Source organism: Megalobrama amblycephala, linkage group LG17 (assembly GCF_018812025.1).
Source record: "Megalobrama amblycephala isolate DHTTF-2021 linkage group LG17, ASM1881202v1, whole genome shotgun sequence".
Classification (NCBI taxonomy): Eukaryota; Metazoa; Chordata; class Actinopteri; order Cypriniformes; family Xenocyprididae; genus Megalobrama; species Megalobrama amblycephala.
In genome coordinates, this window is record NC_063060.1 from 8,925,130 (window position 1) to 8,951,991 (window position 26,862).

Consider the following 26,862-nt stretch of genomic DNA (forward strand, 5'->3'; position numbering starts at 1 on the left):
AGTTCAGCTAGGCATGTAGGCTTATTTGTACATTTTCCATGATTTACCAAGTAAACATTTTCACCATATGTAAACAAAAATATAATCTAATAAACTGCAATTAAGGCAAATTGAATGTTAAAATGCCTTTCAAATATAATGTTAAGTGGGTATCATAACCCATTGTACTCTTAATAATTCAATAATTTAAATGTTTAAATTTATAATTTCATATTAGAGGTATCGTATCGGTATCGATATCGGCGATTTTGGCCTTGAAAGTATGAGTATAGTATCGAAAATAAAATAAGTGGTATCGCCCATCCCTAGTGCGCATGTGTGAGAGAAAGCGACAGAGGGCGCTCTCAGCTAAGCGACAGTGGCTACGTTTACATGCACCAATTTTCATCAATCTGAATGAATTGAATCCGACTGCAGATCTGTTTACATGTACTCTAAACATTGTAATCTGATTTAAATATCCGTTTATATGTGTTTTATATACATTCCGATTAAAACTTTTGCGCACGCGCTCTGCGTGTGTGACGTCATATCAATCACACTTGCGGTAACCCGGGTTACGTCAACAGACGATCATGTATCGACCAGATATAGTCAAAAGCATCAAACCTAGGCAATATTAAGAAGATTTGGCATTTCCAATTAATGTAGGCATGTTACATTACTATTGTTAGGCTTCTTTCTTTCATTATTAAATTAATATTATAATAAATTTGTCCCGCAATAATTTCATAGCGCATCACTGCATAACTGACGTGCCCTGAGGATAATATAAGATTAGGCTATTTGCTATCTTTGAAAATGATTTAAACATTTTTTTTAGGTCTTATACAATGATATAATATGACATTATTGTCATGAATGAAAATTAAGCGCAGCACTGACAAACACTCAAACAACCTGTTTACACAAAATACTATTATTCTCATTTGTTTCACTAGCCATGTACGGCCACAAGAGAAATAATGAAATAAATTTAGACAGTTGTATACCGTTATTACCATTTTATGTTGAAATTCGTCTCTGAGAGATGCTTAATGCAGCGTCAGACATCTCCGTCACTTTTTACTTTCACTTTTTGTGGTGAATAGGCCCTACTGACCGAGGTTAAGACTTTTTCACCGGCATAACTCTTGAGCAAAGTTTGCAGGTTGCTTCTTGTGTGATATCCATTGGCTCCCCTTCTTGTTTTAAAACGGAAAAAAATCCAATATTATAACGAATGGATACATATGCCACTGCCTTTTGGCATACATCTTTACAACTAAAGACGTGAACGTGAACTTGCGTACTGCATAATGCATTGTCAACATTGCTGCGCATGTGCTACAGAGACTTTTGAATACGATTGAGAAAGCAGTCGGATTCAAGCGTTTACATGGTATTTTTTGCTGTTGGATCGGATTAGAAAAGGAATAAACCACCCCTTCCAATCCGATCGAAATTTCATTCGGATCGAGCTCAGTCGGATCGATTAAGGTGTTTACATGAACGTTTTTCAATCCGATTGAGCCGTCAGTCCGATTACAAATGGATTATTTGGGTGCATGTAAACGTAGCCAGTGTGTAAAGTTCAATGAAATTATATTTGCGCTTTTTTTTCTTTAGGCGACTGTAATCGTATAATTCACCAGCCATTGGCTAATTAAATAAATTTTTAGTCGTCTCTACTGAAATTTGGTCGCATATGCGACTGATTTATTCGCATTGTGGTTTGGCACGAGTAACCCAAGGTTTGGCTATAGCAGCCCGACCATGAATAAATATTGACTCCTGACGAACAGTTTTGGTGGAAACAGAGCAGATGTGTGTATTTAATTCTGCAGTGAGCTGGGCAGCTGTGGTTTTTATGTTTTTTTGGATACAATAGGCTACAGGTTACCTGGACGTCCCTTTCAGACAGCTTCACCTTGCGTCGACAGTTAACGTTACTCCTGTTGTGGTTCGTCGTACGTGGTGTTATGCCGACTTTATCCTGGATACCAGATTTCGATACACCACACTTGCTGTCCTGGTCACAGATGTGCCAGCGAGACGCACACCAACAATTTGTCCTCTTTTAAACATTGATATGTCTCCCATTATGTTATGTGGATTACAATATTGTAAAGCTATGTTCTGGTTGGCCACCAAGCCGTTCATATATAGACGTGAATCCTCCAACACTATTGGCCAGTGTTTCAGATTCATCGTCCAATTCCTGTAGATGCCAATGCTGTATCGTCAGTTAACTCAAAATAACTGAAAAAAAGGGGTTTCAAGGGTTTTCAAGGGTTTCAAGGGTTTTTGGCTTTTACCTTTTATTGTCAAAACGGTTAATAGAATATGTTTTTACATTTTATTTAAAACACCATGTGCAATAGCATACTCCTTAGACCTTACAAATGCTCAACAATTTGATTAAATCTTTAAACATTATTTGTACTGAAGTGTCACTGATGGCCTTATGGTCTTTTTGCACTAAATACATACCTGTAGATGTTTTAGTCTGTATGTTGTTTTTTATATGCAGTGCTGCAGCAGGATCAGCTGAAGGATGTGATGATAGAAGCTGAGATGCTGATGTGATCCAGGGAAAGTGAAGTAGTGCCATCAATAGCTTGTGATGGAGGTCTGCGTTGATTGAGACATTCATACAGATTGTGTTGAGGAACTGAGGAACATTGCGAGCATTTATGTAAGAATGTATGTTCAGGAGAAGTATTATGCAATGAATGTGTTTGAGCTGTGTGTTGCAACACTGAAAGTGTCTTTATACTGTGTTTTTATGTCACTTTCTGTTCTGTGTGTGTGTGTGTTTGTAGGTGTGGTCACCGTGACAGTATGATGTCTGGAGTGGAGGTGCATCTTGACAGAGTGTGATGGTGTTTCCAGAAAAATCTCCAAATCCACCATGTTTGCACACAGAGGTGGGTCTGTCCTCTGATCATCATGATTTTAGACATTTTCTTTAAATCCTGTACTAGTCAGACTTCAGTGACTCATCAGGCCACTCTGTATATCCTTCAAATGGATAGCACACTTTCTTAAAGTCCCCCTGTAGTCAATAATTTTATCCCTTAAAACTCATCTTTGATCACCAAAATTACATATTTAAACATTTTTTCCTGTGAAAAAAAATCGTAATGCCTTAAAATAGCTTGAATGTTACTCTACACTCTTGCCTCATTTAATATACACGGATCTATGATCCACTCACTCGCACAAGCTCAGACGAGATCCACTCTGTGTCTCGGTCAACTTACGGAGGTAAACGCTGCACAATGGTATCGCTTTTTACAGCGTCAGGCACATAACGTTAATTAATATGATTAGCGTTTTGGTTGACTACATTATCAAACAGCTAATAATGTGTTGCTAATGTTACACAAACCATGTTCACATTCACACGTCAGACAGCTGCCTTCTAAAAATCAGTATCCTTAAAAACACTTTGAACAATTCAGAACGTCAGTAGAAAAAGGCATATAGTTCATCATAACATTGTAATATGCATTATACACCCGCCATATTGCTAAATCTACCCGATTTTTCATATCAACACAAAAATATACAGGGATAACCTTCTTTTGAGACTCCCTTATGTGGTCAGTTAATGAAATGATAAAGCCCGCCGGCACTTTGATGTGATTGGTAGTTTGTGACGTCAGGAACACCAGCGATTTCAAAGCTCAGGTTTGAGACTGTCTTTGATTTACTGCAGTTTTAATGAGAAAATACTCAGCAATGGTGTTGTTGACTTATGAATTTGCACATGGTTTGTCTTAAAGCATGTTAAAAACACTAGATAGACATATAAACAACATTAAAAACTTGATTTTCACCACAGGGGGACTTTAAATTCATCGCTTCAATCCAACCATAACACTTTGGCCTGGTTTCACAGACAGGGCTTATTTTTAACCCAACATTCGCCTGACAGCAAACCCAACATTAGCTATAATAGACCCAACAGCAAACTGTCTTGAATTAAGTCACAAAGGCACAAAGGTTTAAGAGACTTAAAGATTATCGTCTTTTTTTTCTTTTTTTGCACAAAACAACCTGACTAACATTATAACCTTAGTGAGAAAAACATCTAATACAGACAGATGTCTTCCTCACTGAGGTTGTGTTCTGAAAGTGTTTGGTAAGGGAGCTAATGGGGTCGTGCATGTCACGCAGAAAAAGCTCTCTGGGAAAAAAAATTGCTCAAACTGAAATGTTGGGAGCTGATTTTTTTTCAGCCCACTGACCCACATTTCAATTGTTCTCTGCACCAGACAATAGAGACAAATGGTTTCATAAGTAGTACACAATACCTGTGTGTTATTCAACAGTACGGTTGTGCAGGTTTTGTATTGTGAAGGGATTGTTTGGGTGTATTTTTGTGTGTGTGTGTGTGTGTGCCATGTCTTTATGTAACCTCCCTGTGTTACCCCCTGTAATTTTGAAAAGGCCGACAACTTCTCTCTCTCTCTCTCTCTCACACACACACACAAACTCAAGTTGCCCTCTCATTGGCTCCAATTGTGCGTCAGACCCCAAGGCTGTGACGACATGAGTGGTTTCACTGATTCAGGGCTCAACCAACGACACACGCAAAGCTTGTCCTTACAGCAGAAAGAGAAAATGAGTAGCAGTCTGTGAAAGTTTCAACTCACGCAACTAGAGCTTAATTGCATAAGGACAGTGTTGTCTTCCGCGATTAGCCTTGGCTGTTGTCTCACAAATGATTTCTTTCAAAGAAATGTTCTGGGTTAAATACAAGTAAAACTTTGACATGCTGTCAGTTACCACAGAAAATCATTTGTCCCTCAGTTATTTAATTTTTTGAAAGAAGTCTCATACACTATATTGCCAAAAGTATTGGGACACCCCTCCAAATCATTGAATTCAGGTGTTGCAATCACTTCCATGGCCACAGGTGTATAAAATCAAGCACCTAGGCATGCAGACTGCTTGGGTCGCTCTCAGGAGCTCAGTGAATTCAAGCGTGGTACCGTGATAGGTTGCCACCTGTGGAATAAGTCCATTCATGAAATTTCCTCACTACTACATATTCCGCGGTCAACTGTTAGTGGTATTATACCAAAGTGGAAGCAATTGGGAACAACAGCAACTCATCCACAAAGCGATAGGCCACGTAAAATCACAGAACGGGGTCAGCGCATGCTGAGGTGCACAGTGCGCAGAAGTCACCAACTTTCTGCAGAATCAATAGCTAGAGACCTCCAAACTTTGTGTGCCCCCTAAAGTAATAATTAACATTTTTTACAACGGAAGTGATTCAATCAAATACCAACATTAGCTTGATAATAATTTTCCTATTGTCACTGTGAAGCTGCTTTGAGACAATGTCTATTGTGAAAAGCACTATATAAATGAAGGTGACTTGACTTGACTTGGACTCTAGAGCAGTAGAGACATGTTCTCTGGAGTGACAAATCATGCTTCTCTGTGTGGAAATCCGATGGACGAGTCTAGGTTTGACAGTTGCCAGGAGAATGGTACTTGCTTGACTGCATTGTGCCAAGTGTAAAGTTTGGTGAAGGGGAGATTATGGTGTGGGGTTGTTTTTCAGGGGTTGAGCTTGGCCCCTTAGTTCCAGTGAAAGGAACTCTTAATGCATACCAAGACATTTTGGACAATTTCATGCTCCCAACTTTGTGGGAACAGTTTGGGATTGCCCCTTCCTGTTCCAACATAACTGCACACCAGTCACACAAAGCAAGGTCCATAAAGACATGGATGAGCGATTTTGGTGTGGAGGAACTTGACTGGCCTGCACAGAGTCCTGACCTCAACCCGATAGAACACCTTTGGGATGAATTAGAGCAGAGACTGCGAGCCAGGCCTTCTCGCCAACATCACTACCTGACCTCACAAATGCGCTTCTAGAAGAATGGTCAAAAAATTCCATAAACACACTCCTAAACCTTGTGGAAATCTTTCCCAGAAGAGTTGAAGCTGTTATAGCTGCAAAGGGTGGGCCAACTCCATATTTATCCTTACGAATTAAGAATGGCATGTCATTAAAGTTCATGTGCATGTAAAGGCAGATGTCCCAAAACTTTTGGCAATATAGTGTATGCTCACCAAGGCTGCATTTATTCGATTAAAAATCCAGTTAAAACAGTAATATTGTGAGATATTAATTTATTATAGTTTTCTATTTGAATATATTTTAAAATGTAATTTATTTCTATAATAGCACAATTAAATTTTAAGTAGCCATTACTCTGGTCTCTATTATTCAGAAATCATTCTAATATGCTGGGGGTTTTTTGGGGGGGTTTTTCTCAATCACTAGGACACATTTCTCAATACTTAGGTCACTTTTTCAAAACTCTTCACACAGGTTCTCCTTTCCAATTTACAGCTTGGCACAGCTGTTAATTTCACATTCAAAATGCACTAAAACTACCAAATTTCGTACCTAAAAACACTCACAACAGGTAGCATTATACAATGTTTTCTTTTGTAGAATTTCTTTACAAAACAAGAATGACACTCTCTGCTGTTTGTAATTCACTTTAACATTATCCATGTTTACATTACAGTACAAAATTATTCCTAAGATTTCCCCTTTTGTCTTGATGGTAATGAAATTGAAATACTGACACCTGTTTAGGTGTTCAGCTACATCTAATTGTTTTGATAGTATTTAATTTTTTAGATTCAAAATATATTTCTCTATGGTATTGGGATATTCATGGGATATTACAATATGGTAATCTTATTCAGTTCCTTTTCTATACGGTTCACTTGCATTGCATCAGTTAGCTGACGCTTATGGGGTAAACTCTTGTTTTCTCTGAATCCTAAAGCCTGATTAGTTCATGCAAGTGTACAGACAAATAGCATTTCAGCCCGCTAAAAGGGGCGGGATTGACTGCCTATATCAGTCACACTGGGACGTTGTCAGATCAGAATCTTTCTCCTTCAGCGCGAAGATCATCTCGCTGTCCAAAGAAGACTCTGCAGTCATCTGGTGATATCTAAAAGAGCAAATTCAAATGCCACAAATGCAGTGTTTGCAGGGCTTCTTTGACAAGCACACTGAGTGTGTCTCATGCCTGAGCTGTGCCAGCTGCCCACACTGCGAGAAGCTGAGCCTCGCAGTGCTGCTCGACAGGATTGTACTTTTCAGTGTGCTCGTTTTCCCCTCTCGAGCTGAGGTGAAAGAACAAACACAGACGCCGGCCTGAGGAGCAAAGCAGCTGCGAGCTCAGGTCGGCCCAGTGCCTCTGTGCCTCGCTCTCCTCTCAGCGTGATGTGTCTCCCATGCTGTTCACCCGCGAAGATCAGCACCCCTCATCTGTCGCGAGCGGCTTGGTCTCATTTTTGGCTGGTCTAATGATGAATTGGATTCAATGTCTCTGGTCGCTAGTGGTGCTAGTCATCGCCAGCCTAGTGGTAGCCAGCCTAGTGGTGCTGGAGTGCCACTTATAGCTTAATTTGATGGAGATCAAAGATACTCTACAGGTTGGCTCTTCTGGACTCCCCCATCTCCCTGTCGGGCTTGTTCGGCTCTGCAGTGGACGGCTTTGCAGCTATATCACGGCACTGAAGTCATCACAGGCTATGCAGCACTTCCTGCTGAAAAGATCCAGCTCATCCACAGCCTCCTGTCGCTCCAGAACAGCCCTGCCAACTCAACAGTGACCCAGGCAAGCCTCAGTGCCCATCCAGCCCTAACCGAAAGCTGAGCCTGAAGTCAAGCCATGTCTCCATGCCTTGCCCCAAGCTAGAGCTGGACCCTGTGCAGCCAAAGCAGTCAGCTTCTTGGGATACCTCAGAACAGAGGAAGAGAGGGTTAAGTCTCACAGAGTCCAGACCACCCTCAAAACGTGCCCGTCTTCCAGTCCCCTCTTCAACTCAGGGCGCTGCAAACCCTGTGTTTGCTGCCGGTTCTGGTCCAGCCCCACCAGTGTGCACACCCAAACCTCTTATCGCTGTGATAGTGAACCAAATTTTTTACATTCTCATGAGAAGAGCATTCCTCCTCCTCAAAGAGGAGAGGCGGCCTGTAATATATCAAGCAAAATTTTTGCATTCTTATAAACAAAGCATTTCCCTTCCTCAATGCTGTGTCAGGCACCACTCTCCCGCCCCAGCGTAAGATGCAGCCTGTAGCCTGCAGCCGCTACTTCCTCATTCCCAAGAAAGATCTGAACGATCTGAGATATCTGAACCATGCCTTCATGAGATGTCCTTTCAGAACCTTAACCACGAAACAAATCCTTGTGCAGATTTGCCCCCCACCACATACCATTCTTGGGATTCGCGTTCAAGTGTGTGGTTTACCAATATATAGTCCTTCCATTCTGACTCTCTCTGGCTCAGTGTACTTTTACGAAGTGAAAGTACACTCTCCCCTCTGATGGCAGATGGGGATCCATATACTCAACTACCTTGAAGATTGGCTGCTTTTAGCCTAATCGAGACAGTAGTTATGCGTTCACAGATACCTGCTCCTCAGTCATCTGAGCGACTTGGGATTCAGAGTCAACATTGGCAAGAGCTCGCTGCTCTGCAGGCAATGAATTTTCGTTCTTGGGGGTAGTATTCTATTCAGGAGCTTGGCAGCCTTGTTCGGCTTGGGGTCTCTTATCCCTCTCAAGAAGTTTCAAAAGCTCCTGGGCCTGATGGCTGCAGCTTCCTCAGTAGTTCCGCTAGGCCTGCTCCACATGCAACCTCTTCAGCTTTGGCTGAGAGGCCATGTTCCACTCCATGCCTCTGAGGCACCTCCTCAGAGTGACCCATGGCTGTGTCAAGGCTTTGGTCCACTAGAAATTGCCCCCTTTCTATCAGAACGGGATAACGCTGGGCTCTTTTTGTCAAAAGAAAAGTTATCGTGACAGACGCCTCCAAGACGGGTTTGGGCACCCAGTCCAACGGCAGAATAGCCTTCGCCTCATGGGCGACAGATGTGGATCTCTTCTCGATGGAAGAGAACTCCCACTGCCAGACATATTTCTCGAAGGAAATGGATGGCTGGCCCAGAAGTGGCCTTGTCTGCGCCTTTACGCCTTACTAAGGCTGGTTTTGCCAGTGTGGTGCCACGAGGGCTGAATGTTTCTTCCCTGATCTGTCTGAGGAGCTGCGGGAGCAAGCCTACAGGGGTGTGGGCTTGCTCCCGCAGCTCCTCAGACGGATCAGGGAAGAAACATTCAGCCCTCGTGGCACCACACTGGCAAAACCAGCATTAGTTCCCAGAATTGATGCAACTGCTGTCAGCGCCTCCATGGCCCATACCGCTGAGGAGGGACCTCCTCTCTCAGGCAGGAGGAGTAATTTGCCAGAAATGGTCTCTAGCTGGTGCTCAGCTCGGAATCTAGACCCTGCTAATTGCGAGATTGTGTCAGTTTTCACGTTCCTGCAGGAACTGTTGGAAGGGGGGCACGCCCCCTCCATGCTCAGAGTGTATGTATGTGACAGCCATCACGATGAACCACACTCTGATCTCTGGTCATTAAATTTCTCATAGGGGCTAGGAGGCTGAATCTTCAGTCCCTCTCGCTCAAGACTGCTCTTTTGCTGGCTTTAGCATCAGTCAAGCAAGTTGGAGACCTGTAGGCTCTATCTGTGGAAACTTTCTGTTTGGAGTTCGGCCTTAACGACAGTAAAGTGGTCCTTAGGTCAAGAAAGGGTTGTGCCAAAAGTGTTTTCTACCCCGTTTAGAAATGCAGGTGATTGCGCTGTTAGCTCTTCCCCTTGTGGCAAGCAAACAGGCACCTCATCAATGTTAAGGGCTCTCAGAGTGTATTGAGTGCTCTAGCCAGTTTTGCCAATCAAAGCAGCTGTTTATCAGCTTCGGAGGCCGCACTAAAGGCCTGCCAGTTTTGATGGATTGATGGATTGCGAATGAGGGCCCACTCCACTAGAGGTATGGCCTCCTCTAGGACTTGGTCCAGCGGAGTCTCTAATGCAGACATCTGTGTGGAGGCCAGCTTTTATCAACCTGGACATCCCTGCTCTTCAGGCACGGGTGTTGTCAGTCTAATTCTTACATTTTGTGTAAATGTAAGTTTTAACCTAATTTTAGTGCATTTTGGATGTGAAATTAACTGTTGGTAAGGAGAAACTGTAATTTAATGTGTCCTTGGTGAATAAATATATAAATTTTTTCTTTCAAATATATATTTTTCTTTTTTAATGGTAGTGTAAGTCTGTGGGGTAAACCACTGGGCCAGAATGTTAAAATACACTTTATTCCACAAGTAGACACAAAACTTAAATGTCATACCTTTTAAGACTACACAATTGTGATAAAACTGCTCAATAACTTTTTTAATCCAATATTTTGACTCCTATTACATAAAGCCAGTAAACTCAGCAACATCTGCACTGAAACAGGCAAGGAAACCAGAACAGGACATAACAATCCACAAAGGACTGCTTACAACTAACACATTTAATCCAAAACCTGTTTTCACATACTAGAACGGATAAAAGGACACCTTTACAATTCAAATACACATTTTCTGAAAGAAATAATTGGTATTACTGTTAATAAAATTTGAGCTTCACACCTAAACCTAATACATTGCCCCACAGACTACCACTATATACAAGTGCATTACTTTATACATGCTTTTTGTTTGCTTTTCACACACTAAGGAAAAATTCTAAATAATTTCTGTGGTAATCAATGGCATGCTGTCTATATATATAAGATTAACCCAGAACTTTGCTTCAAAATGAATTTGTCTGTAATCTTTAGTCTTGATTATTAGTCTTGATGATCACACTGTCTCTTTCTAACCGAACACTGTAGAATTGGATCCAAAATTATCCTCACATGCTCTCTCCCGAACTTTTCCTTGAATCACGCTTTTGCCTTTAGCACTGTGATCAGCATCTTGTTCATGGCGGAGCACCACAAAGTGGACAAGAGAAACTGTAGGGAGCGGAGGGCAGATTAATCAGGGGAACATCAAAGAGAGCAACAGGGCGAAGGGAGGGAATGGGGCAAAAGATGAATGGAGACCAGCCGCCTGTTTGGTTTTTTTTCTTCCATGCCATCCCTCAGTGCTTCAGTTGGCAGTAGGATGGCCAAACCATTGTGCAGGGGCCACATAGAACGCCTGGAACACACTGTCGGCTTCTGTTTTTATTCTGCATGCCAAAAGAGGAGGAGAACGTGAGATAGGGAGACTCTTGCTCTGGAAGTCCCTCTTTCTTTTTGATATTTTAATCTCTGTCCTGTTATCTCTTTACTTTTTTGTCTTTTTTGAGTATTTTAAAACATTGTTCACCAGCATAACTCTTAAATATTGCTCACCCTCTGATGCCTGTTTCCTTCTTGTCTTGTTCCTCTGACCAACACCCACACTTTCTGTCTCGTGTGCCGCTGTATTTCAAAGAGGTCTTTCTCTCTTAGTCGCTCTTTTTCACACACGTACATACAGTATAGGCCTTGTGTGCGGCACATTGAAAATGGCCTGCCGCTCCGCCTGCCCTCTCTGTGTTCGGGTGCTCAGTTGGCTCAAAGATGACTCCAATTTGGGTCTCTCATCCTGACTGCAGACTCAGCACACGTACTTTACACAATGTTCCTGTCTTGTCCTTTAGTTGGACTCGCTAATCTCTCCACACTTCTTTACAAAGCCTGTCATGAGTCCACATCAAAGAGACGCTACCAACCTGATACCATGTGACAGCTTAAAATGATCATTCATTAGCACTGATAAATTGAAGAGCATATCTGGCTGTGCATTCGCTCCTTTATGTTTCGCTTTGTTCTGATTGTCATGTCCTGCCTTATTTGAGGGAAGAACAGTTATTCAATTGTCATGTGTCATTATTTCATGAATCAGGCCACTAAGTCTCACTTGTCTCATCTCACACTTGACACACTTAAATGTGTATTCATTTCATTGCATTAAATATCAAATTTGTATTAAAAATGGCTCAAAAGCAAAACAATTGACACACATACACACACATATACAGTATTAAATTTCAAATAATAAAACAATAGATATACTTTTTAAAATTCAACATTAGTGTACCAGTAGTGTTCCATTAGCCATATAATAATGATCTACACCATGTGCAGAATTATTAGGCAGGTTTTCTTTTACAGGCAAAATGAGCAAAAAAAGAGATTTAACTCAGACTGAAAAGTCGAAAATTATTAAATGCCCGTGAGAAGGATGCAATATTAATGCAATACTTGAAATTGCAAATTTAAGGCATGACCAATGGACTGCAAAAAGCTCATTGGGTCAGACAAAAACAGGTGGAGAAGAAAAGACACATGTTAACTGCAAAAGAATTAAGAATTAAGGTGAAGAATTAAGTTTGAAACCATCAGGAACCATTTAGTCTCCAGCGCCACCATTTTCCAGAGCTACAACCTACCTGGAGTCTCCAAAAGTGCAGGGTGTCAGGATCTTAGAGACTTAGGTTAGAATCATAAGCTGAAGTGTTGTAAAATACATGAATACTGTTTTTTTATAGGCTTTATAGACACACAGATTGAGAGTGACTCTTGAAGAACCAGCACCACATCCTCTTGTACCACTGTTTGAAGAATTTATCTTCCAGAATCTGGCAATAAGGTGTGGGAGTTCATTTTTAGTCCCTCTCCTATCCTGAAAAATCCATCTTGCAGATATGGAATAAAAATTATCTTCCAGAACTTACTGCCAGATTCTGGAAGACATTAAAATAGGCAAAAACAACTGAAAATCAAAATATTTCTTACTCAACAAGTGTTTTTTCTTTTACTTGGGTTTTCCGAGGATTCCCACTTTCTTGAAAAACATTAATTGACCACTTTTTTAGGTAAACCTTGGTAGTACCAGGTTGAACCCCCTTTTGCCTTCAGAACTGACTTGATTCTTCATGACATAGATTCAACAAGGTGCTGGAAACATTCTTCATAAATTTTAATCCATATTGTCATGATAGCATCACACAATTGCTGCAGATTTGTCGGCTGCACATCCATGATGCAAATCCCCCGTTCCACCATATCCCAAAAGTGCTCTATTGGATTGAGATCTGGTGAATCTGAAGGACATTTGAGTCTAGTGAACTCATTGTCATGTTCAAGAAACCAGTTTGAGATGATTTCAGCTTTGTGACATGGCACTTTATCCTGCTGGAAATAGCCATCACATATTTCCATTTTTCTGTTGTTAAATTTTGGTGCGCAATGCTAATTGTAGCCTCAGTTTCCTGTTCTTATCTGACAGGAGTGGCACCCGGTGTGGTCTTCTGCTGCTGTAGCCCATCTGCTTCAAGGTTTGACGTTTTGTGCATTCAGAGATGCTCTTTTGCAGACCTTGATTGTAACGAGTGGTTATTTGAGTTACTGTTTCCTTTCTAACAGCTTGAACCAGTCTGGCCATTCTCCTCTGACCACTGGCATCATCAAGGCATTTTCGCCCATAGAATTGTAATAATTCATGTAAAACTGGAAAAGGAATAAGTATATTGTTGTAGATTGGTGGGCCTTGGAGTCAAAAAGGTCTGTTGTTGGTTGTTTAAATTTATAATGAAAAAATTATTTGTGATGATTCATCTATTAGTTATGAGGGAACAGTTTATTGTACCGATTAACACATAGTATGTTTTTTGGTCACACTTCAGATTAGGGTAAAATTCTCACTATTTACTAACTATTAAAGGGTTAGTTCACCTAAAAATGAAATTTCTGTCATTAATTACTCACCCTCATGTTGTTCCAAACCCGTAAGACCGTTCATCTTTGGAACAATGATTAAGATATTTTTGATGAAATCTGTGAGTTTTTTTATCCCCCATAGAAAGCGACGTCATTAGCACAATCAAGGTCCAGAAAAGTAGTAAAGGCATCATTAAAATAGTCAATGTGACTACAGTGGTTCAACATTAATGTTATGAAGCGACAACTTTTGCCTCAATAAACTCCTACTGCTTATTAATAGTTAGTAAGGTAGTTGTTAAGTTTAGGTATTGGGTAGGAATAGGGATGTATAATATGGTAATGCAAAATAAGGCATTAATATGTGCTTTGAAGTACTAATAAACAGCCAATATTCTAGTAATATGATACTATCAAATTCTATTTTTGTCTATTAACTATTAAAAAAGGACAAATATGACATTAACATTGAACTTGATTTTGCTTTTTGAAATGTCACTGAAATTGTTTTCGAAAAAGTTTTGGAAAGCAGCTTCTGTGACTGTCCAACAAATTAGGAAGCAAAACACAAACTTTTCTACGAATCTTCAGGCAGTAACGAGTAAACAAATGATGAGCTGTTGTTTTTTAATGTTGTATGTATTTATGCAATGAGGCTATGCTGAGCTGAGAAAGATGCAATAATCTGAACTGACAATATTTTAATGGAGCACATAAAAGCGTGAAAGTGATCAAGGAGGTCGGCGTGCCTGTGATCGCCACATTCGCTGGCTTTGAACTCTCAGGGAGGAGCACAATGCTCTCATTCAGAGATTGGCTGAATGACAGATGCTCCCTCTCTCTCCCTCACTCTCTCTCACCCCCTCCTCTCTGTCTCTCTCTAATGTTAATGAATTCAAACAACCCGCCCCCTACCCATCCAGCTCTCTTTCTCTTTCGCTCTTTTTCTCTCACCACAGAACTAAATCATTTCCAGCCTTGGCAAGTTCCTCGTGATTTGCTCTCATCGTCTTAATGAATTCAACTGGGAGTGCATTGGCCCTGATGCCCACCCCCTTGGAGAGTGGTCCAGTGCTCTTGCATATATCTGCAGGGCTGCTCCATGCGCTTCCATTGTTCCATCAGCTTCTGTCACTAACACATACTCCGAGAGGGTGTGTGGGAGAAAGCTAAGCCAGTTAGGACGCGGGAGACACTCGTACTACACAGACGCCCCTCGCCGTTGATGCGAAAGGAGTTGTGTCCATGCGCCTGTGCTTTTGAAAAGTGGAACTTCTTAAGGCTGTTAGAAAATACGGTTTTCTCTTGGAAGACTCACCTGTGGACAGGTGAAGTGAAGTCATGGGTGTGATGTCACTGCTGCTGTTGATGGTGATTGGCTGGTGTGGTGGAGCGCCACCGGTGAGAGAGGTGTACAGAATGCCACAGAGCTCGCTCAAAGGTAGGCCAGATATTTTGACATTTGGGTGTTTCTCACTGTGGCGTCTAACCAATCTAATGGTAATGCGTAGAACTTCTCTAAAAAAACATGTACACTTAACCAAAACATGAAAAGCCTTTCCATTAATGTAAGAATTTTGTTAGCAGAGATGCCAGAGCTCCAGCTTGTTTGGACTTTTGACATTGAGTTTCTCTAAGTATAAACTTTTTGACTGTTATAAGCATGTGTCATATTCAAAAGACATTTACACTCATGCGTTTGACAGATTCTTCCATCTAAAGGAGAGTCATCTCTGTTTAGCTTGTCTATTTAGGAGGAATCGCTTGTTTTGTAGCATTCTTACCACTATGCTGCTTTTAATATGATTTGCATGTCAAAATGGTTTGATATTGATCTTTTGATATTGTTTTAAATGTTAAAGCCTATCCTTTCATTGAGATATGATATCCAAGATCTTTATCCACAAATCTCATACTCTGAGATTGTCATTACATATTCGCACATTTGATTGAAATTGAACACTTCTACTCTTGTCCACAGTGTAAATATGAAGTATTTTTGTTGGTAAGAATCAGTCCTCAACTTTTGTGTGCTGCCACAGTGAGACTGTGTAAAGGAGTTTAGTGTAGTCACCATAGAGGCCATAGTTCAGGCTGTTAATTAAGGTCTCAATCAGCTTTGAAGTCTCTCTCTCTTTGGGATATTGAGAAGAGGGGACGGCTGAATGATGTTCGGTGTGTTTGAACTTTGTGTTTGGTGTCTTCGGCACTGCTTTGAACATGAGTTTGCTCACTTGTCCTGATGGAAAAACCATGACTGATAAAGTACCCCACACAGCCTGTCGTGTTGAGAGATTCCCAATGGATTTGATTAGTTTTACTGTAGAAATCTATTTCAGACTGTTTATTTTCTGTGCAGATGTTTCCTTTTCTCTCTGCCTTGTAGTTTTGTATTAGTTTTTGTATTTGTTTGTATTCATATATCTGACCATTTTATCGTTGAACCAAATATTCACTCTTAAAAACAAAGGTTCCAAAAGGGGAATTTCACAGCAATGCCATAGAAGAACCATTGGTTCCCCAAAGAACCTTTCACTGAACAGTTCCTAAAAGAACTGAAGATACCTAAACCTTTTTCCACTATAAAGAATGTCATACCTTTTGTGGAATGGAAAGATAAATGTTCTTCATGAAACCATCAATGCCAGTAAAGAACCTTTATTTTTAAGAGCGTATGTCATCTCTCAATCACATAAAGACCAAATCTGCACAAATTTCTTCTCCACTGAAGATGAATGTGTCATATTTCATGTTTTGTACCTGCTTTTAATGTTTTCAACAGTTGTTTTGAGGCATATACTCACTTTTGCCTACATATCTTTCTTTAGCGCTCTCTGATAGAGGAACAGTAGTGATGGAGGCCGCTCTGTCCCGCGCTCTGTCTGCCGTAGATGCTGCCGTGTCGGACCGCAGCAAAGCTGAGGCAGGCTGCAGAGGGTGTGTGCCCTGTCTGTTTCAGGACTGTGGACAGCGAAAAGGCGCCTGTGGTAAGCTTGAATACACGCATGCTTCATTACAAGGACTCTTGGACTCTTGATGATAATGATGATGCTGGTAATTCCATAGCGTCTTCAGAGGACACGCAGTCGGAGCCGAGTTGTGAGGTCATCTCTCGCGCTCAGCAGGAAGCTGATGAAGGCGAGAGGAGCTGGCTGCTGAGTCAGGCCTGTGGCTTCTACAAACGCCGTTGCACACCTGCACAGGTGAACAAAGACATGTGCGTCAGAGTCATGGGAGAGAGCTGCAGTGCTCGTGTCCTGCAGTGCAGTCTGCTCAACACCATGCAGAACCTGGAGCCGGCCACACAGTCCACGGCACAGGGTAAACACCTTTAAAGATGTCTTTTGAAATATAAAAAAGTTCATTGTGTTATGTAAGCATACTGCGAACATTCAAATATTGTTCCTAAAAACAGAAGATTTTTTGTAGATTATTTAAAACTACACTACCAGTCAAACTTTTTGCTGCTTAATATTTTACTGGAAAGCCTAAATGAATACTTTTATTCAGCAAGGATGCTTTAAGGGGGTGGTTGATTATGATTTCACTTTTTTAACTTTAGTTAGTGTTTAATGTTGCTGTTAGAGCATAAAAAACATCTGCAAAGTCATTTCTTTTAATCAATTCGCTGTTTAAGGGCTACAACAAATGGCTGGTAGGAACTACAGTGAGCTTCTTCCCGGGATAGGGCATCACTAACCCTAAAATTTACATAAACCCTACCCCCGAGAACACGCAACAAAGGGGGTGAGGCCATGTTGGGCTGCTTTAGAGAAGAGGAAGAGTTGTTGTAGAAGAGTGTTGTTGCTATGCTGTCATTTTACACCGGACTGCTGGTCGATGAGTTGTATCAAATGAGAACTGTTCAGAAGCATCCAGCTGCATTCAAGTTGTAACTTCTTCCTGAGTCTCTCCATTAAAGTCTGACTCTGGTTTGAACAATGTAATTTATGTTACAAAAATATTTCTATTTCAAATAAATGCTGTTCTTTTGAACTTTCAATTCATCAAAGAATCCTGAATTTTTTTTATAATTGATTCAACAAAAATATTAAGCAGCAAAAGCTGTTATCAACATTGATAATAATAATAAGAAATGTTTCTTGTGCACCAAATCAACATATTAGAATGATTTCTGAAGGATCATGTGACACTGAAGAATGAAGTAATGGCAGCTAAAAAATTCAGCTTAACTATCACAGGAATAAATTACACTATATTAAGTATTAAGTTTATTAAAATAGAAATCAGTTCTTTTAAATGATAATAATATTTTGTAATTTTGCCATTTTACTGTATCCTAATAATCCTAATGATTTACTGGACTAGTAGTATACATATTATTAATAAATGAATACAATTATATTAAAGAAAAAACTGACACTATAGGCTATTATCTATAGGTTAATATTATGTTATATTCTAATCATCTTTGATGTGATTTTGATGTAGCTGTGTGTGGCCAACGTTTCTCCGTCACACAAAACCTGACACAGCCTCGCACTCGTATCATGGGGGGATCTCCCGCCCCTCTGGGCAGCTGGCCATGGCTGGTGAACCTGCGGCTGAACGGGGCTCTGATGTGTGGAGGCGTGCTGGTAGACAGCTCTTGGGTCCTCACTGCTGCCCACTGCTTTGCTGGGTAAGAGCATGAATTCTCATGTGAAGTGAGATAGTGTGTTGCCTTTCCACTTCAAAATCTTTGCAATCTTTAATGTCTTTTTTGATTGTAGAATTGATATCAGTTTTATGTGATGTACTGTAGATACATTTGTTTTAAAATAATTTTTCTACTGAGAACATGAAATTGTTGTGCACTTTTATAAAACACATAGATGAGCAACCTTTGAAGCTGTTGTAAAATACCAGAAATACACACACTTGTAAGTTGCTCATAATATTAACTAATAATATAGTGTCAGTTTTTTTTAAAAATAATTCAACTTCCCAAATAGGAGCCGCAGTGAGAGTTACTGGACAGCTGTAGTGGGAGAGTTTGACCTCACAAAAACTGACCCTGATGAGCAGATCATGAAAGTCAATCGCATCATCACTCATCCGAAGGTAAATGCAACAAAAAAATCCCTGCTTTATGCACATATATATATATATATATATATATATATATATATATATATATATATATATATATATATATATGCATTTTTAATTAAATAAATAAATTAATACAGAGTTTTATTATTTTTAAATGTCTCTTCCATGTCCCATCCTTATCTCCTGTTGTAGTTTAACCCAAAGACTTTCAATAACGACATTGCTCTGGTGGAGCTGAGTTCTCCAGTAATTCTGTCTGAACGGGTCACACCTGTCTGCTTGCCCTCTGACCTCGATCCACCGGCTGGCACACCCTGTTTAGTAGCCGGCTGGGGCTCTCTGTACGAGGGTAAGAGAATATGTTGCTGAACTCATGTATTAGCAAAACAGCACACAATGTTGGCTTAAAATGCTGTAAAGTGTTTTCTATTTATGTTTGTCTTGATTTTCTGTACGTGTGTAGATGGTCCCGCTGCAGATGTGGTGATGGAGGCGAAGGTGCCCCTCCTCTCTCAGACCACCTGTCGCAGTGCTCTGGGGAAGGAGCTGCTCACTAATACCATGTTCTGTGCTGGGTACCTGTCTGGGGGCATTGACTCATGCCAGGTATGTCCATATTATCATACAAACCTGCATTAAACATAATATCGTCGCTGTGGGGCAGAAACCTTGTATGTCCAAGACCTCAACTTTTCATTGGTAACATATTTTCAAAACACACAGACAGATGTAAAGGGTGACTTGCATCTTATTAAAAGGATGATTTATGAACAAAATAAAAACTAAATATGGAGGTACAAAGATTTCTGTCAGACAGCGATGATATTTGCTTTATAAACATTGCATCTGGTTTACAATAATCTGACTTGAATTTGTCATGTGTACATGTGTGCATGTGTACAGGGTGATTCTGGAGGGCCGTTGATCTTCCAGGACCGTTTATCAGGGCGATTTCAGCTGTTTGGCATCACCTCTTGGGGTGATGGCTGTGGAGAGAGGGGAAAGCCTGGCGTTTACACACGGGTCACCGCCTTCTCTGATTGGGTCATGACAGAGATACAGAGTGAGTAACTCAACGTGTTGCACACACTAATGAAACAAAGAATATCTGTACCACCATGGGTTTAAACCCTCCCACACTTTCTGCTCTGTGAAAAGCCTGCAAAAGCATTTTACATTCCATTGTCCAAATTCCAGAGTCTTTCGGGAGTCGAGAGCCTACATGTCCTGAGCTGCTTAAGACAACTGAGCTGTCTGAGGAACAGCAGATGTCAGAGTTCAGCACACTCTGCCACTTCTACACACTGTCCTGCTCTTCGACCCTCGACTCCTCTGCCTGTCAGCGTCTCGCTCAGGACAAATGCCAAAGCCGATTTAAGAAGTGTCGTAAGTTATCCAGACATCTTTTTATATATATATATATATATATGTGTATATATATATATATATATATATATATATCAACAATTTACCTTCAATGAACTGCTAGTTTGGATGTGCATACTCTTTTTTTATTCTTATTACTATTTCCCACATTTTGGAATAATAGTAAAGTCATCGAACAATGAAATAACAGCAATGGAAATAAGGGAATTATATAGTCACCAAAAATCAGAAATCAAAAACTACCTAATATTCTAGATTCTAGCTCTGCACAATGAGAAGGTGAATCCTGGGATGCTTTTAAACCATATTTAAGGAGTTCACATGAATGCTGGGCACTCAATGGCTTCTCATCCATTACTATAGCTGGGTTTCCATCCAAACGTGAAGTGAATCTTTTCCAGTTTCACCAAAAAAGAAAAAAAAAATTCACAAATGCGAATTTGGTGCGAAGTTGCTCATGCAGTTGATGGTGGTATTGGTAACATAGTAACCAACAGTAAATAAAACACCATCAGCAGAAATAGCCAATTAGTCACGTGGGTTTAATGTTCACTACATCATTATTTAATTTGCAAATGCATTTCCAGCTCCCGTTATTCGCATTAACTCTTTTTCACACAAGTTAAACACCACCTTAAGTGAGCGTAAAAACTTTTTTGCGAATTTAGGGATTTTTTTTTCTTCAAAATTCGCATTTCTGATGCATTACTTCAAAATGCGCATTATAACAGGGTGATGGAAACATAGCTTATAACATTTATTCATTAAAAAAATTATGAAATTAAATTGTACAAAAATTCATATTATACCGTTTACTGTTTTTACTGTATTTTTGATTACATAAATGCTGCCTCAGTGAGCATAAGAGAATTCTTTCAAAGTTAAGCCTTGAAATTAAATTTTAATGGAAATTTTAATCATACATTAACTCATGTCAAAACTATGACTTGCAGTGTACACTACCATTCAAGTTTGGAGTTGGTAAGATTTTTTTTTTTTTTTTTTAGATGCTTTTAAAGAAGTATATTTGGCTTACCAAGGCTACATTTTTTTGTGATCAAAAATACAGTAAAACAGTAAACAGTGAAATATTATTACAATTTAAAATAACTGTTGTCTATTTTTCTATACTAAAATTACATTTATTCCTTTGACGGCAATGCTGAATTTAGTAAAAGGATTGTTCAAAATTAGTTTTTTTGATGAAAGTATATTTGGCTTACCAAGGCTACATTTTTTTGTGATCAAAAATACAGTAAAACGGTAAACAGTGAAATATTATTACATTTTAAAATAACTGTTGTCTATTTTTCTATACTAAAATTACATTTATTCCTTTGACGGCAATGCTGAATTTTCAGCATCCATTACTTCAGTTTTCAGTATCACATGATCCTTCAGAAATTATTTTAACATACTGATTTGGTGCAATGTTGAAAACAGTTAGAAATCATGATAATTCTTTGATGAATTTAAAGTTCAAAAGAACAGAATTTATTTCCAATAGAACTTTTAACAATAACAATTTAAAAGCCTTTGCTTTCACTTTTGATCAATTTAATGCATCCTTTCTGAATAAAAGTATCAATGTCTTTCTCTCTACAGAGTTACATTCCTTTCTGCAGACTCTTCTGGACTTGCTTCAGAGGGCCGATGACTATATCAGAGATAAAGTCGATCTGACCTTCTTCACTCAGACTCTTCCTCAGTTGGTGGAGAATGTGTACAGTTCTGCTCATATGCCACGAAGACGCAGAAATGCACTTGAAACAGGTAGAGCCATTAAAACTTTCTGCAATGAGATTCTGCAAAATTGGATGATGTGAACGCTGTTTTCTGAACTCTATGAACTCTGAACCCGCAACATTATGACTTTTTTCCACCTTCTCCTGCATCGACATTACCAAGCAACAGGGGTAAACAGCTGCAGCTTTGATGATGCAAACGCACTGTGGTTCAGACCCAAATAATAAAATGTGAACACAATCCAGTTGGGGCAGGGGAGGGGGAAACAATCAAACTCGGGTTCGGACCAGGCCATCGAGCCAAGTTTGAAAGCACCCTAAATGTACATTCAGTAAGGGCTCAGGAGAAGATATACAATGCTTTCCAAAATGTATTTTTCAGGAAATCATTCCTATCATTCTCTATATTGTTATTCATATGCATCATATACATCATTCTCCATATTGTTATTCTAACCAACATATTATTCTCAAAGAGCAGGTAGGCCTGCCAGCACTATTCCAGCAAGTGGGCCCCCTGGTGGACGACTGGGAAAGCTACCTCAGAGGCATTGCTGAAGATCTGGATCAACACAAACAACTAAAGAATTCAAAGAACCTGTCTCAGGAGCAACAACTCTTCACACCAGTAAGCTTTTCTCATTTCAGATAAAATCTGTGATACAGCAACATGTTTGCTTGATTTTTTGTTTGTTTTACACAGACGTTAGTTAACAATAAACTAAAAATACACTACAATTCAAAAAATGGGGTCAGAAAGATGCATTAAATTGACTAGAAATGACAGTAAATACCTTTATAATTTTAAATATTCATCCAACTGTTTTCAGCATCGATAATATTAAGAAATTTCTGAAGGATCATGTGACAATGAAGAATGGAGTAATGATGCTGAAAATTCAGATGTGCTCAAAAAAATAAAATACATTTTAAAATATATTCAAATAGAAAACAGTTATTTTAAATTGTAATAATATTTCATAATATTACTGTTTTTACTGTATATTTAATCAAATAAATATAGCCTTGGTGAGCATGAGAGACATTAAAGAAAATTACTGACCCCAAACTTTTGAACAGTAGTGTGAATATGGCATGATTCTTTTCATATTTCAGATAATGAACAATCCTTTTACTAAATTAGTTTTTTTGATGAAAGTTTCAGGATGAGGACAGTGAAAAAGCACCTCTTCAGCTGCTCGACGGAGCGCTGCGCTCCTCCATTACTGCCCTGCGTTCCAAACTAGAATCATTGCGCATTCCTGTCATACCAGAATTGGACCACCAACTGTTTCAGAGGGATTTCACCATTCCCACGACTGAAAAACAGCAACAGGATAATAGCGTCCATTCGAGGGAGCCTGTATTGTCAGTTAGCAGTTGGACTTCTCTGATATATAAAGCTCTCAGAGGAAGCAGCACAGAAAGTGTCACAGGACTTCCGGTGATGACAGAATATCCAACATCCAGATCCACAAAACCTTCGGCACAACCAATGACCCTGGAAACTTCTGACTCACTCCTCGAAAAACGCTCTGTCCCTACCCAGATGCCCCAGCTTCAACAGCCACTCTTTAAAAGTAAGAGGAAAACAGGATAATGTTTAATAACAAGAAATTTAGTAGCAGTATATACGGAAGAAAAATCTGAAGGTTTTTCTGAAATAACTAGAATTTTTTTCACCTACAACAGTCATCCTACCACAACAATGACAATTTAGACCACTGTACATCTCAAATTATGCATATTTTAAATAAAGAATTTATGAAAGTGATTTAACAAAAATACAAACCCTCAAATCGCCCCTTTTATTTTTTTAAAGGGATGACTATTTTCTGTGGTAATTGACATTATCAGTGGTATGATTTTTTTTTCTGATTTTTTATACAGAAAAAAACTTATTTTCAGTTACATTAATCTATATTTATTTCATGCATGGAGACTGTAGCACAGCACTGCACAAACTGTCTCACAAACTTCTCTGTGGTTTTAGACCAACTTTCAAAAGCAAAGAAATTAAGACATTATTATTAGTAGCAGTAGTATTTGAGTATTATGATGTTAAATCATGAATATCCAGTCTAATAAAAACCAAAATCCGCTTCTGTTGTTGTTTCAGAGCTCCTGCAGAGGAGAAAGAGAGACCTGCACAAGCGACTGATACGAGGAGCCAACGACAAAGGTACAGTTTCTCTTTTGATTAATCTTTAGCAGATTTTTTATTTATATTCTCAAGCAATAAAACAAGTTCTATCTAGCTTATTTTGTTATGGAACACTTTAGCTGCAATCTGAAAAGGAATATTAGGTTAATATTCATATTCATATTGAAGAATATAAGCTTTAAATCTGTTTTTAAGGGTTTGTTCTCTGTGTTTTGTAGTTTGCTCAGGAGTAACTGAATCAGCTCAGCTGGTCAGCACCACCAAAGAGATGTACAACTGGATCCTGGCTGTTCCATCCAACAACATAAACATGATCTTCCAGGAGGTGTGTGTGTGTGTGTGTTTGGGGGGTTGGGTCTTTGGCCTTGTGGGGACATTTTTGGTCTTTAAAGGATTAGTTCACTTTCAAATTAAAATTTCCTTATCTCTTATCTAGAGAAACCATTAAAAAAATTAAAAATGATATACGTTTTTAACCATAAATGCTCATCTTGAACTAGCTCTCTTCTTCTTCTTCTCTATTAGAATTCCGGCAGTGTAGATGCTGCTAAGTGTATTACTGCCCTCCACAGGTCAAAGTTTGAATTAATTTTTATATACTTGCACTAGCATATTGTATATGACAATTTAGTTCAAACTTTGACCTGTGGAGGGCAGTAATACACTTAGCAGCGTCTACACTGCTGGAATTCTAATAGAGAAGAAGAGCATTTATGGTTAAAATGTATAAAATTTGAATTTTTTTTTTTAGAAAATGAGTGATGGTTTCTCTAGATAAGACTCTTATTCCTCGTCTGGTATAATTTAAAGCCCTTTGAAACTGTAATTTTGACCTTCAACCGTTTGGAGGCCATTGAAGTCCACTATATGGAGAATAATCCTGGAATGTTTTCATCAAAAACCTTAATTTCTTTTCGACTGAAGAAAGAAAGGCATGAACATCTTGGATGACATGGGGGTGAGAAAATTATCAGGAAATTTTAATTTGAAAGTGAACTAATCCTTTAGGCTTAAAATCATCGTAAAGGCCAACAGCCTTTACGATGATTTTAAGCTTGTGCCAGCACAAACCCTCTTTTGGCGTTAAAAAACTATTGTCGTTATTTACTAAAGACAAGCAGTGCAAAATTAGCGCTGAAAAGCCGTGGACTGAGTTGTTTTGGAGGCTGACCTTATTGCATATGCATTTGTAGGATTTTCCCTTTCAGACGCAAAATTTATGGGAGGACAGTATTTAAATGAATCACGTAACGCAATTTACTGATGTTTTCTTTCGTCAATTTACTGGTATTTGCGCCATTATTTAACGCCAAAAAATCATGACTTAACCCATTTTGCGACATGGCTGCAATTGTCGCTGCTAGGAAGAGACGCCACAGAGAACAGAGAGTGTGTGGTAGGAATAAAATATTTTCCACTCGTATTAATTTCTTTGGAATACCAGAGGAAGACGTTATCCGAACATATTTGCCAAGCCATGTTGGCCCTATATATGTGTATGTACGTGTTTGTCAGATTACATGTAACATGTTGCGCCTGTGTCGACCCACACCTAATGAGCATCAGCTCTGCTTATTTGCGCTAATTTGCAAATAATTAATGCTAATTTGCACTGCTCTTGGTAGATTGTGTTGGTCATTATGTAAATGATTTGACTGCGTCTGTGTTCTTTATTTTGCATATCAGCAGATCACGCGCAAAACTTGCCACTTCCATTGCCGCATTTGTGGAATTACGATACTTTTTTCAGGGTTCTTTAAAAATAGAAAATTCAAACAGCATATATTTGTTATAATAATCTTCTGTCTCTTTTGATCAATTTAATGCATCCTTGCTTAAAAAAAGTATACATTTTTAAAAAAAAACACTTTTTGAATGGTAATGTTTGTGTGATGTTCTATCTATGTAGTTTATGTTTGGTGTTGTATTTTAATTCATTCCGTATATCTCATCGTGTGTGTTTTTCATCTCAGGTGCTGGTTGACCTGAATACTAAGAATGAACGTGGTTTGTACCAGTCACGGATCAAGGCCACTGTTGGTGGACGACCTTTGACCTTTTACAGCTTGGTGGGTTTGGAGAACGAGGCGTTTTACCGCAGCATGCCACGCATCATTGCTGTCGCCATTGATGCTCTCAAAACATAAGATGAACTCGCTCACACTCATACACTCTGCTGAAATGATACTTGAGCTGTAATGGAATCCCAGACACTGAGCATTGTGACATCCTAAACTCTAATGTGACATCATGTGCTGCTATGGAAATTATTGCATGGGACATACTTTCTAGTGTCATCACGGGACAGCTGACACTTTCCTGGTCTCAGTTGGTCACTACACTAGACCTGAGACTGGAATGATGCTGACACTATGTTCAACCTGACTTAAATTATTTGGCAGGGACAGAGGTTGATCCTCCTGTCCGAGCTGCAAACTGTACAGATATTATTTTTGATGTTTGTTATATATTTATTTGTAACACTTTGTATTTTTTTATATTAAAACAAATCATTAAAATTCTAAAAATGAAATGAAGTTAAAGATTTAACTATACATTTTGTCTTTTTATTATTTATGTTCTTGTCAGGCATGCATTTCACACCGTTCCAGCCGTTCATTCTCATTTTTTCATCCTGTTGTATTTGTTATCCCTTCTTTTATTTGCTACTGTTATATTTCTCCTTGCACTGTCACTAACTTTCATATAACATTCATATTTCAGATTTATTAGCTGGGGATGGGAAGTAATTGCTGTGAGAAATCGCCTTATTTAGAGGCTTGTTTACTTCCACTGAACTGGCAGCTTGTGACAGCTGAACATCGCTGTCAGCAGGAAGCAGCGCTGGAAAACTCAGGGGGGCTTTTTTTTGTTTGGCTCAGATTTAATTT

The 26,862-nt window shown here is 39.3% G+C and overlaps 1 protein-coding gene across 1 annotated transcript; it reads left to right on the plus strand.

The window, feature by feature from the left end:
- The first annotated feature begins 337 nt into the window (after window positions 1-337).
- prss56 (serine protease 56) lies at window positions 338-26,577 on the plus strand. Its single transcript, XM_048164799.1, has 17 exons — window positions 338-647; window positions 2,513-2,677; window positions 2,805-2,909; window positions 16,450-16,608; window positions 16,688-16,942; window positions 18,074-18,263; window positions 18,577-18,685; window positions 18,869-19,025; window positions 19,140-19,282; window positions 19,580-19,739; window positions 19,874-20,062; window positions 21,668-21,835; window positions 22,284-22,435; window positions 22,967-23,387; window positions 23,927-23,989; window positions 24,190-24,296; window positions 25,945-26,577. The coding sequence occupies exons 3-17, from the start codon at window positions 2,894-2,896 to the stop codon at window positions 26,116-26,118; spliced, it is 2,463 nt and encodes an 820-aa protein (XP_048020756.1). The 5' UTR covers window positions 338-647; window positions 2,513-2,677; window positions 2,805-2,893; the 3' UTR covers window positions 26,119-26,577.
- The last annotated feature ends 285 nt before the right edge of the window (window positions 26,578-26,862 follow it).